The following is a 13,836-nucleotide window of genomic DNA, read 5'->3' as shown; positions in this document are numbered from 1 at the left end:
CTGGGCCCAGCCCAAGAAACCATTTTTTTCCCCCTGGGCCTCAAGGCCTATGATGGGAGGGTCTGCCATGAAGACCCCTGACAGAGCTGGAGACATTTTCTTCATTGTCTTGGTGATTAACATTTGGCCCCTCATTACTTATGCAAATTTTTGAAGCAGGTTTGAATTTCTCTTCAGAAAATGGGTTTTTCTTTTGTATCACATTGTCAGGCTGCAAATTTTCTGAAATTTTATGCTCTGCTTCCCATTTAAACATGTTTCAATTCCAAACCATCGCTTTGTGAATTCATAAAACTGAACACTTTTAAGAGCACCCATATTACCTCTTGAACGCATTACTGCTTATAAATTTTTTTTGCCAGATACCCTAAATCATCTCTTTCAAGGTCAATGTTCCATAGATCTCTAGGGCAACAGCAAAGTATCACCAGTCTCTTTTCTAAAGCATAGCAAGAGTCATGCTTATTCCTGTTCCCAAGAAGTTCCTCATCTTCATCTGAGACCACCTCAGCCCAGACTTCATTGTTCATATCACTATCAGCATTTTGGTCAAAGCCATTCAACAAATCTCCAGAAAGTTCCAAACTTTCCCACATCTTCCTGTCTACTTCTGAGCCTTCCAAACAGTTCCAACCTCTGCCTGTTAAACAGTTCCAAGATCACTTCCACATTTTGGGGTATCATTACAGCAGCATCCCACTCTCTGTGATAGCAATTTACTGTATTAATCTGTTTTCATACTGCTAAAAAGGACTATCTGAGACTGGGTAATTTATAAAGGAAAGAGGTTTCATAGACTCACAGTTCAGCATGGCTGGGGAGGCCTCAGGAAACTTACACCCATGGTGGAAGGAGAAGGGGAAGCAAGGCACCTTCTTCACAAGGCAGCAGGAAGGAGAAGTGCCAAGCCTAGGGAGAAGAGCTCCTTATAAAACCACCAGATCTCATGAGAACTCACGATCATGAGAACAGCACGGGAGAAACCATCCCCAGGATTTAATTACCTTCACCTGGTCTCTCCCTTGACACATGCGGATTATGGGGATTATAATTCAGATGAGATGTGTGTGGGTGGGGATACCAAGCCTAACCATATCACTGGTTTAATCTGTATTTAAAAGTATATACACAACCATGATTTCAACTAGCTGAATCAGCATATGGATTGAGTTTGTTACTTTACTGACTTGGCCTTGTGAGAAATTCTAGTGTCACCTCAACCAAATCTCTATCACCAACCAGGATTGTATATAACCCAACTCTCACAGGGCAGCAGAGAAAACCAGAAATATCCAGGAGAACATGGATATTCTGTATGTGGAGTTTAAGGACTGGCGGTTTGAGCACTGTGTTCAGAGGGTCCTAGAGACAAAGGTATCATCATGCAGGCAAGAGAGACGCACTGAATAAAGGGACTTCATATCCTTTAGTTTACTCCAACCACAGAAGCTCCACCTTTTGACTGTTGTGTATAGTTGATTTTACATAATAAAATTTTTATGAAGCAAGTTTTATGACTAAAATATTTGAAAACTACACAATTTTTAGAGATATATGAAGGAAAGATGTTACAGAGACTGCTAGTTGCCCACTCAAAATCCATTTACTCCGTATCTTAATTAACAAAATTTATATATTGTTCAGAGCAGCAGCAAAGTACTTAACTAAAATGTTATTCCCCAGCCTCCATTTCAGCCCCTTATCTTCCTTCTTTGTTCCCTCAATGCAGATATGATTGCTGGTGCTGCTGTGTCTATCCTGTAACTCATAAGGCATTTTGAGAATGGAAACCAAGTTCTACGGATGGCAGAGTTAAAAAAATAGGGAGTCTGGAGACTATAGTGAGAGTGCACATCAATTATACTTGCCCTGAATTGCCTCTCTGTACTATTTTTCACATGAGAAAAAAGGGAAAACCTAATTTACATAGGCCACTGTTTTAAGATCTATGTGCAGCCAGAAATAATTCGTAATTAATACAAGAAGTAATAATTATCTTTTCATTTTTATTTATTCATTTATATGTGTGTGTGCATGTGTGTGTGTGTGTGTAAGTAAAGCTGACTCTGACACAATATTAATGTGAGCTGAAAAACAGATAAACTAAACCATGGTTGGTATTTACTAAACACGTGAAATGTTAAGTATATGCAAATTTGCAGGTTCTATTTAGATTCTTAAGGTTTTTAAATAATTAGAAAAATAGTTACATGGTCTTTAGTAAGAAATAGTATACTTTCTAATATGTAAATACATAATATTGTTGCTTTAACTCTTTCCTTTGGCCAGATCGGACACCCTGTGCCAACTTGTCTGTTATATATCTCAATGCTTCCTCTTCTGCCCTGTTAAGAGCTATTAAGATCTCTTCTTTAGTAAAGTAGGTATTTGTATTGGGAAGAGTTTGGGATAAGGAACAGAGGTACAAAATAGGCCCTCAGATTTCTATACAGTCTCCATTTCAAATTTTTGAAATCCTTCATAAAATCTACAAAAAAAGATTTTCAAATTTTAAAAAAATGAGCATATAGTAAATTCATAGACATAAGTACAATTAAAATAATTAGGCAAATTAAAACATAAAATAAACAAATAAATAATAATACAAGATAGTAAAGGTATAAATAAAGTATAACAACGAGCATACTTGTATGAACCTTGTCTCTTAATACTTTGCTAGGAACTGTTTAGAAAAAAAACTGATATATACTACTGTAACCTTACTAAGTGTATATGAATATGAATAGATCTACAATCAGTTGTGTTTTATTCACTAAAACAGGTGCACTTGTACTTTATGTATTTGAATAACACATTACTTGAAATAATTTATAGGCAAGCAAGAGTAAATTTTTTAAAAAACCTAACTGAAGTAAGTACATATATTAGGAAGACATTATTCCTAGGTGATATATTTTTGACAATACAATTTCTGCAGTTTGAGAAAATGATATTTTTCAATTAAACATATAACTAGGCAAATCAGCAAAACTGACAAAAACAGTGGGATAGCAGACATTGCAAATAGATTAACCACAAATTTAACATGTTAAAGAGAACTTTCATATTTCATTGTGGGAAAAGATTGGCTTAAGATACCTGTTTTTTTTCTTAATTTTGAAATCAGTGATAAGAACAGCATGCATTCAATTTGAAGGCAAGGATGGTGTGACTAACCATTAATTCTCACTTAAATCTGCTGAAGAGTTGTTAACACCATGTGTTCATATAACACTTTATGTGATTTTTCTAAAAACAGTGGGCCTCAAACTATTTTCTGAAAAAATCTGGAAATAGACAATGATAGATCAACTGTTTTGACTATAGGATTGAAATTTTATTTTTGTATGATTATTTGAATGAAAACATATCAATAGATAGAATTTTCTTAATTTAATTTTTTCCATAAATGTGTCATAAGTTTTTCCTTTCTACTTCTGCTTAATTATCAATGTTATCACACTACAAATAAACTAAAAAATTAATAATTATTACCTAATAAGTCGAAAGTGTAATTAAAACATTTATACAAGATTGTTTATAACATGTGGAAAACTACACATATTATTCTCTGTAAATTTTTTGGTACGCATTAACCTTCCCCACCTTCCCTCCAGTCCACCGTTACTCTTTTAAACTTCTGGCAGCAATTCTTCTACTCTCTATATCCATAAGTTTAATTGTTCTGATTTTTAGATCCCACAAATAAGTGGGATGCAATGTTTGTCTTTCTGTGCCTAGCTTATTTTACTTAACATAATGATCTCCAGTTCTGTCCACGTCATTGCAGCTGTCTAGATCTAATTCTTTTCATGGCTGAATAGTACTTCATTGTATATATGAACTGCATTTTCTTTATTAATTCATTTGTTGATGAATACGTAGTTGCTTTCAAATCTTAGCTATTGTAAACAGTGCTGCAAGAAATAGAAGAGTGCAGCCATCTCTTTGATATACTGATTTCCTTTCTTTTGGGTATATACCCAGGAGTGGGATTGCTGTACCATATGGTAGCTCAATTTTTAGCTTTTTGAGGAACCTCCAAACTCTTCTCCAGAGTGGTTGTACTAATTTATACTCCCATCAATGGTGTGCAAGGGTTCCCTTTTCTCCACATCCTTGCTAACATTTGTTATTGTTTGTTTGTATTAGTTTGTTTTCATACTGCTATAAATACATACCCAAGACTGGGTAATTTATTTAAAAAGGAAGTTTAATGGACTCACAGTGCTGCAGGGCTGGTGAGGCCTCAGGAAACTTACAATCATGGGGAAAGCAAAGGAGAGGAAAGGACCTTCTTCACATGGTGGCAGGAGAGAGAAGAGTGAGTAGTAAAGGGGGAAGAGTCCCTTATAAAACCATCAGATTTAATGAGAACTCACTATCACGAGAATAGCATGGGGAAAACTTACCATGATCCAATTACCTCTGCCTGGTTTCTCTTTTCACACATGGGGATAATGGGGCTAATTCAAGATGAGATTTGATCGAGGACACAAAGTGTAACCATTTCATGGTCTTTTGGGCATAAGCCATTTTAACTGGGGTGAGATGATATATGATTGAAGTTTTGATTTACGTTTCTCTGGTGACCAATGATGTTGAGCACCTTTTCATATGCCTGCTTACCATTTGTATGTCTTCTTTTGAGAAATGTGTATTTAAATCTTTGGCCCATTTTTTTTTTATCAGATTATTAGATTTTTCACATAGAGTTGTTTGAGTTCCTTATGTATTCTGACCATTAATCCCTTGTCAGATGGGGTAGTTTGCAAATATTTTCTCCCATTCTGCAGGTTGTCTTTTCACTTTGTTGACTGTATGCTTTGCTGTGCAGAAGCTTTATAACTAGATGTGACCCCATTTGTCCATTTTTGCTTTAGTTGCTTGTACTTGCAAGGTATTGCTGAAGAAGTTTTTGCCCAGGCCAATATCCTGGAGATTTCCCCCAATGTTTTCTTGTAGCAGTTTCATAATCTCAGGTCTTAGGTTTAAATCTATAATTCATTTTGATTTTTGTCTATGATGAGAGATAGGGGTCTGGTTTCATTCTTCTGCATATGGATATCCAACTTTCCCAACATCATTTATTGAAAAGACCCTGTTTTCCCCAGTGTATGTTCTTGACGCCTTTGTCAAAAATGAGTTCACTATAGGTGTGTGAATTTGTTTCTGGGTTCTCTATTCTGTTCCATTGGTCTATGTATCTATTTCAGTACCATGCCATTTTGGTTACTATAGCAATGTAATATAATTTGAAATTAGGTAATGTGATTTTTCCAGTTTTGTTATTTTTGCTTAGGATATATTTGGCTATCTTGGGTCTATTGTGATTTCATATAAATTTTAGGATAGCTTTCTTTTCTACTTCTGTGAAGAATGTCATCGGTATTTTGATAGGGATTGCATTGAATCTGTACATTGCTTTGAGTAGCACGGATATTTTAAAAATATTGATTCTTCCAGTACATGAACATTTTTTTTAATTTTTTGCTGTTGTCTTCAATTTCTTTCATCAGTATTTTATAATTTTCAGTATAGAGATCTTTCACTTCTTTGCTTAATTCCTAGGTATTTAATTTTCTGTGTGTCTATTCTAAATGGGATTACTTTTTTTCTCACATTGTTCACTCTTGGCATGTAGAAATGCTACTGATTTTTGCATGTTGACTTTGCATCCTGAAACTTTACTTAATTTATCAGTTTTAATAGTTTTGTTGTGGAGTCTCTAGGTTTTTCCAAATATAAGATCATATTATCTGCAAACAAGTATAATTTTACCTCTTCCTCTCCAATTTGGACGCCCTAGATATGTTAGTGTTATAGTGGTGAGCATAGCTGCCTTCCAATTTGCATGCCCTTTATATCTTTCTATTGTTTGATTGCTCTAGCCAAGACTTCCAGGACTATGTTGAATAACAGTGGTGACAATGGACATCCTTATTCTATTCCAGGTCTTAGAGAAAAGACATTCAGCATTTCCCCATTCAGTATGTTACTACTCGTCGGTGTCATATATGGCTTTTATTATGTTGTGGTATGTACGTTCTTTCTTTCTGCAGTTTTTTGAGGTTGCTTATCACGAAGGGATGTTGAATTTTATCAAATGCTTTTCTGGCATCAATTGAAATGTTCATGTGGTTTTTGTCCTTTATTCTGCTGTTATGATCTATTACATATTTTGATTTACATATGTTGAACCATCCTGCATCCTTGAGATAAATGGTCTTTCTAATGTATTGTTAAATTTGGTTTGCTGGTGTTTTGTTGAGGATTTTTGCATCAATATTCATCAGAGATATTTGCCTGTAGTTTTCTTTTTCTTTGATGTGTCTTCATCTTGTTTTGGTATCAGGGTATTACTGGTCTTGTAGAATGAGTTTGAAAGTACTCCCTCCTCCTCTGTTTTTTTGGAATAGTTTGAGTAGTATTGGTATTAATTCTTTAAATATTTGGGGGAATTCATCAGTGAAACAATGAGGTCCTGTCTTATCTATACTGGGAAATTTTTATATGGCTTAAATCTGGTTACTTGTTATTGGTTTGTTCAGGTTCTGGATGTGTTCCCCATCCAATTTTGCCATGTTGTATGTATCTATGAATTTGTCTATTTCTTCTAGATATTCCATTTTATTAGCATATACTTGCTCACAGTAGCCACTAATGATCATTTAAGTTTCTGCAGTATTAGTCACAGTGTCTCCTTTTTCATTTCCAATTTTATTTATTTGAATCTTCTCTCTTTCTTTTGTTAGTCTGGCTACCAGTTTTTCAACTTTCTTTAGCTTCAAAAAACAACTATTGTTTTCATTTATCTTTTGTATTTTTTTCATTTCAATTCATTTATTTCTTCTCTGATTTTTATTATTTCTTTTCTTCTACTAATTTTGGGTTTGGTTTGCTCTTGCTTTTCTAGTTCCTTAAGATGCATCATTAGATTGTTCATTTGAAGTTTTTCCTCTTTTCTGATGTAGACACTTATAGCTATAAACTTCCCTCTTAGTATTGCTTTTGCTGTATCCCATAGGTTTTGGTATAATGTGTTTTTGTTATCATTTGCTTCAAGAAACTTTTCAATTTACTTGTTACATTCTTCACTGACCCACTGGTCATTCAGGAGAATATTGTTTAATTTGCATTTATTTGTGTAGTTTCCAGAATTCCTCTTGTAAATAATTTCTAGTTTTATTCCAATGTGTTCACAGAAGATGCTTGATATTAATTCAATGTTTTTGAATATTTTTATACTTGCTTTATGACCTTACATATGGTCTATCCTTGAGAATGTTCCTTATGCTGAGGAAAAGAATGTGTATTCTGCTGCTATTGGATAAAGTGTTTTGTGCATATCTATTAGATATACACATTTGGTCTATACTGCAGATTAAGCCTGATATTTCTTTGTGGATTTTCTATCTGGAAGATTCATCCAGTGCTGAAAGTGGGGTGGTGAAGTCCAGCTATTATTGTATTGGGACCTATCTATCTGTTTAGCTCTAACAATATTTGCTTTATATACCTGGGTACTCAAGTGTTGGGTGCATATATATTTACAATTGTTACATCCTTTTGCTGAACTGACAAGTTTATCATTATATGGTAGCACTTTTTTGTCTCTTTCTGTAGTTTTTGCCTTGAAATCTGTTTAGTTTGATCTAAGTATAGTAACTCTTGCTCTTTTTCGGTTTCTATTGGCATGGAATATCTTTTTCCATCCCTTTATTTTCAGTCTGTGTGTGTCTTTATAGGTGACGTGTATTTCTTCTAGGCAACATATCAATGGACCTTTTTTGTTTTTGTCTATTCAGCCAGTCTATGTCTTTTGATTGGAGAGTTTAGCCCATTTACATCCAGTGTTATTATTTATCAGTAAGGACTTACTTCTATCATTTTAAAATTTGTTTTCTGTTTGTTTTATGGTCTTATATTTCTGCCTTCCACTAGTGAAGGTGATTTTCTCTGGTGATACAATTTAGTATCTTGTTTTTATTTTTTGTGTATCCATTGTACATTTTTTGGTTTGATATTAACATGAGGCTTGAAAATACTATCTTATAACCTATTGTTATAACCTGATAACAATTTAACACTATTCACATAAACAAACAGAAAGAAAACTAATAAGAACTCTATTCTTAACTCTAAGGTTGAGAATACCTTAAATTAGTCTGCCCTCTTTTTAATCTTTTATTGTTTCTATTTATATCTTATTGTACTTACTTTGTCTTGAAAAGTTGTAGTTATTATTTTTCATTGGTTCATCATTTAGTCTTCCTACTTAGGATGAGACTACACATCACAGTTACAGTGTTATAATATTCTGTTTTTCTGCATACTTACTATTACCAGTGAGCGTTGTACCTTCAGATGATTACTTACTGCTCAATTAATGTCCTTTTCTTTCTGATTGAAGTATTCCCTTTAGCACTTCTTATAGGACACGGCTGGTGTTGATGAAGCAACCTTTGTCTGGTAAAATTTTTATTTCTCCTTCATATTTTCACAAGATACCCCATACTAGAGTAAAAAAGCTTTTTTCCTTCATCACTTTTTGTCATGCCACTCTCTCCTGGCCTGTAACATTTCCACTGAAAAGCCTGCTGCCAGATGTATTGAAGCTTCATTGTATTTGTTTATTTTATCTTGCTCCTTTTAGAGTCCTTTCTTTATCTTTGACTTTTGGGAGTTTGATTATTAAATGACTTCAAGTAGTCTTCTTTGGGTTAAATCTGTTTGGTGTTCTACAACCTTATTGTACCTAGATATTGATGTCTTTCTCTAAGTTTGGGAAGTTCTCTGTTATTATCTCTTTGAATATACTTTCTACCTCTATCTCTTTCTCTACCTTCTTTTAAGGACAATAACTCTTGGATTTGCCCATTTGAGGCTATTTTCTAGGTCCTATAGGTGTGCTTCATTGTTTTTTATTCTTTTGTCTCCTCTAACGGGGTATTTTTAAATAGCCTGTCTTTCAGCTCACTAATTTATTTTTCTGCTTGATCCATTCTGCTACTAAAGAACTCAGATGCATTCTTCAGTAGGCCTACTGCGTTTTTCAGCTCCAGAATTTTTGCTTGATTATTTTAAATTATTTCAAATTCTTATTAAATTTATCTGATAGAATTCTGAATTTCTTCTCTGTGTTATCTTGACTTGCTTTAAGTTTCCTCATTACAGCTATTTTGAATTCTCTGTCTGAAAAGTCACCTATCTCTGTTCCTCTAGGATTGGTCCCTGGTACCTTATTTAGTTTCATTTGGTGAGGTCATGTTTTTCTGGATGGTGTTGATGCTTGTCGATACACCAAATGGTTAGGTATTTATTGTAGTCTTTACTGTTTGGGCTTATTTGTGCTCTCTTGGGAAATCTTTTCAGATATTTGAAAGGACTTTGGTGCTGTGATATTAATTTAAGCTGTATTTGCTTTAGGGGGAACCCCAAGCCCAGTAATTCTGTGGTTCTTATAGACTCATAGATATACTGCTTTGATGGTCTTGGACCAGATCCATGAGAATTCTCTGGATTACCTGGAGGACTCTTGGTCTCTTTCCTAACTTCTTTTCAAACAGTCTCTCTCTCTTTCTCTCTCTCTCTCTCTCTGTTCTGAACCACCTAAAACTTGGGGGGGAGTGACACAAGTACCTCTGTGGCCACCACTACTGTGACTGTGCTGGGTCAGACTTGAAGCTAACACAGCACTGGGTCTCAACCATGGCCTGCTGTAATTACTCCCTGGCTGCTGCCTATGTTCACTCAAGGCTGTAGGTCTCTACAATCAGCAGGTGTCAAAGGTAGCCAGGCCTGTGTCCTTCCCTTTAGGGCAGTGAGGTCCCTCAGGCCCCAGGTGTGTCCAGAAGTGCTGTCCAGGGGTCAGGGACTAAAGTCAAAAACCTTGTAAGTCTACCAGGTATTACATCATATTGCGACTGAACTTGCATTCATGCCATAAGATGCAGCCCGTCCCACTCTTCTCTTCCTTTCCAAAGGCAGAGGAGTCTCACTCTGTGGCCACCGCCACCCCAGGCCACAAGGAGTACTGCCAGACTACCACAGATATTACTTTAAGGTCAAGGTCTCTCTTTTTTTTTTTTTTTTTACTTTCAAAATAGATTTTATTAGCGGCACATGGAATGTCAAGTTAAGCAAATTCTTTCCAGCGAGGTGAGCCCTGACAGACTAAAACATTGAGCACGGATGATACAGCAGAAGTAACATTTCCAGTGTAATGAGAGATAAAGGAGAATATTGTCCACCAAAGAAATGACTTTCTTCACCACGCTGACCACACTGCACAGCGCCCGATCCAGCTGGTGGGGATGGGGAGGTGGGAAGAATCTCAAAGCACAGGACAGGGTGAGGACTCAGGAAGTCATGGGGTCAGCTCTACAGCAGTCAGCTCCTCTCTGTTGTTGGAGAGGCTGTGAGCCCCACTACTCACTATAGGAGGACCAGAATGTCTTTGGCAGGTGGAGGCTGGCTCGCGGGAGAACACCAAGTGAGGGGGCTTCTCTGTGAACCCAAGAAACTTCAAGAAATCCCACAGCATCTCCATTACGACCTCCCATCTCCAGGTTAGGGAGCTATGGGTTCCCACAGGGTCCTTTGGAAGTATCTAGAAATGTCCAGGTAAGTCAGAGAAGAGCTGAACCTTCTTAGAAAAATCCCTTTACTCTCTCGTACATGAAGAACATTTCCCTTAAAGGATTCTGGTTCTTCCCCCTGATGCTCTTGTGCAACATTCTGAGGGTCACCTGGACTTGGTCCACCAGCACTTCTGCTGCTGCTGTCTCACTTTCAAACGCCCCCATCCCTTCCCACCTTTCAGCCCAGTGTCTGCATGCTGTGGGTCTCCCACATCTGTGGTGTCAGGATCATGATGCTGCTTTCTTTTTTTCCTTTTTTTTGATACAGGGTCTCGCTCTGTTGCCCAGGCTGGAGTGCAGTGGAGTAATCATGGCTCACCTCAGCTTTGACCTCCCAGGCTCAAGCAATCCTCCTAAAACGGGCATTTCTCTCATCGCTTCAGAACCCGCCCCTCAACCAAACATTCAGATGCTTATTAAGGCAACAAAACAAGTGACAGATGGGACAATGTTTCCAATTCTAGATCTAATTGATTAGGCTACGTCTCATGAGGAGACTGTATGTGACCTCTCAGCTAGCATCTGGGATACAACCTTCCAGGGGCTTAGGGCAGGTCCCTGACAGCAGTATCGTCAGGATCAATTCCGAAGTGCAGCTTGCGTCCTTGGCGGCTGCCCAGGGCATGGAGGTGGAGGTTCACTTTGCCACCCAGTCTCCTGTTTTGCTAACCACGATGAGGCCACCTAAACCTTTAACCCTTGACTTCATATAACCCAACGATAGGTCCGCAGCCTCTTCTACCGTCTTTCCTTGTTCTATGTGGAACAGGGTGAGTCTGGCCAGGTTCACCTTCAGGATGCTTTCCCCATGCCCTGTGGTTGAGATGGCTCTGATGTCATTGTCAGCATAACCTCCAGCTCCTACACACGGTGTGTCCCCAACTCGGCCGACCATTTTATTAACGATACCCCCTGTGGAGGTTGCGTAGGCCACATTCCCTTTGGAGTCCAAGGCAACAGCACCCACGGTTCCCAAGTTTTTTTGACAATCTGTTTTCTGAGCATCTTTTTCGTGCTTCTCTTTTTCCAGGCGCTTTTTGTTTTTCTCTGTTACCAGTTTTTCTCCAGGAATCTCTGGAACCCCCATAGCTGCTGCAAACTGTGCTGCACCTTGGTCAGTGAGAAAGCAATGAGGTGTCTTTTCCATGACAAGCCGAGCGAGTGTAATGGGATTTGCTATACATCGGACTGCGGACACTGCTCCTACTGACAGGTCTTTTCCATCCATGATACTAGCATCCATTTCAACCTCACCATTTGTGTTCAAGACAGACCCACAACCTGCGTTGAACTCGGGATCGTCTTCCAGGGCGACGACAGCTCCCTCCACGGCATCCACGGCGCTCCCGCCCTCCCGGAGGATGCCGTAGCCCACGGTGGCGGCTCTGACGATGCCCTGGTGCACTCGCTCCTTCCGATCCTTGGAGATGGGACCGGCTCCGCCACCGTGGACCACTACGATGGGATTCATGTCGGCGGATCCTAGGCAGCAGGAAGGCGAAAGTGTCGTCCAAAGCCCGGTCAAGGTCTCTTAAGGGAGCTTGTGGTGAATGCTGCCTTGCCTGGGATTCACCCATCAGGGCAATGGGTTCCCCTATGACCCAGGCAGGTTCAGAAATACTGTCCAAGAGTCAATATCTGAAATCATGGACCCCCAAGAGCCCAATTGGTACTCTCCCCCACTGTGGCAGTGTTGGTACCTAATGCTCAAGACAAAGTTCCCTTTACTTTTCCCTCTGCTCTTCTTAAGCAGAAGTTTTGCCCAGTAGCCACCAGAGCTGGTAATGTGCTGAGTCTCATGGGAAGGCAGTAAGTCTTCAAGGCCTACCCAAAGGACTCAATGTAGTACCTGGGTATCATTACTGGTTATTCAGGGACCAAGGGCTCTTCAATTAGCAGGTGAAGAATGCCATCAGGACTGGATCCTTTCCTCCTCGTCCAGGGTATGTTTAGAAATGTCATCTGTGAGCCGGGGCCTGCAATAGGGACCTCATGACTCTGACCAGGGCTCTATCCTGCTGTGGCTGAGCCGGTATCCTAGATACAAGGCAAAGTTCTTTTCACTCTTCCCTCTCCTTTCCTCAAGCAGAAGGAAGGGTTCTCTTTTGGAGCCTTCAGCTGCACAGCCTGGGGTTGAGGGAGGGGTGATGCCAGCACTCCCATAGCTGCCCCAGGTGGTGTCTCAGTGTGTAACATACCCCCCTCAGTCCACTATCTCTGGGCCTAGTTTAGCACTAGGACTTGCCTAAGAGTTGCAGTCCTTATGGCCTAGACTGCCTTTTAAGTTTACTTGGAGACACAGAGTGATGTGGCCCTTGGTGGCGAGGTTTGCAGGAACTCAAGTTCGGACCACTGGCATCTGCAATTCCCTTCTGGCTAGGGCTGGTTTAAATGCTCCCTCCTTGGGCAGGCATCAGCTAGTTTGGTCTGGGTTTCCTTTCTACTCTAGAGCTGCTGTTGGGGGTGGGGAAAGCAAGGAGGGTTGGCATTGGTGATTCAGGGCTGTTTTTTCTCTCTTTAGTGCCTCTTTCAGTGATACGAAGTTAAAACCAAGTACTGTGAGTACTTACCTGATTTTCGGTTCTTATGAAGCTGTTTTTATTTTCTGTGTAGGTTAACTTGGTGTCCTCACGGCAGGGGGTGGGTATGAGGAGTAAGATTGATGCAGCCTTCTAATCTACCATCTTGCTTTGCCTCCATTTCACATGGTATGATTTAATAATGAGGCTCCTGGCCAGGCACAGAGGCTCAGGCCTATAATCCCAGCACTTAGAGGGACCAAGGCAGGAAGATCGCTTGAAGTCAAGAGTTTGAAACCAGCCTGGGCAACAAAGTGAGACCCTATATCTACAAAGTAAATAAATAAGTAAATAAATAAATAAAATAACTCCTAAGCTCTTTTCAGAAGTCTTATCCTAAAACAACATTTTGAAAAGTATCTCTGGAGATGATCACTTAAAATTCAAATTTCAGGGCCAGGCCTGGTGGCTCATGCTTGTAATCCCAGCACTTTAGGAGACTGAGGTGGGCAGATTACGAAGTCAGGAGTTTGAGACCAGCCTGACCAACATGGTGAAACCCCGTCTCTACTAAATATACAAAAATTAGCCAGGCATGGTGGTGCGTGCTTGTAATTCCAGCTTCTCGGGAGGCTGAAGCAGAATAATCGCTTCAACCTGGGAGGCGGAGGTTG

At 39.0% G+C, this 13,836-nt stretch overlaps 1 protein-coding gene across 1 annotated transcript; it reads right to left on the bottom strand.

Moving 5' to 3' along the window:
- Positions 1 to 10,097: 10,097 nt before the first annotated feature.
- Positions 10,098 to 12,164, bottom strand: LOC111547926 (isoaspartyl peptidase/L-asparaginase). The gene has a single exon (XM_023220052.1). The coding sequence runs from the start codon at positions 12,112 to 12,114 to the stop codon at positions 11,281 to 11,283; it is 834 nt and encodes a 277-aa protein (XP_023075820.1). The 5' UTR covers positions 12,115 to 12,164; the 3' UTR covers positions 10,098 to 11,280.
- Between the last annotated feature and the right edge of the window lie 1,672 nt (positions 12,165 to 13,836).

This window comes from Piliocolobus tephrosceles, chromosome 3 (genome assembly GCF_002776525.5).
Source record: "Piliocolobus tephrosceles isolate RC106 chromosome 3, ASM277652v3, whole genome shotgun sequence".
Classification (NCBI taxonomy): Eukaryota; Metazoa; Chordata; class Mammalia; order Primates; family Cercopithecidae; genus Piliocolobus; species Piliocolobus tephrosceles.
Note: the sequence above shows the minus strand (reverse complement) of the source record. Positions and strands in the feature narration are given on the sequence as shown.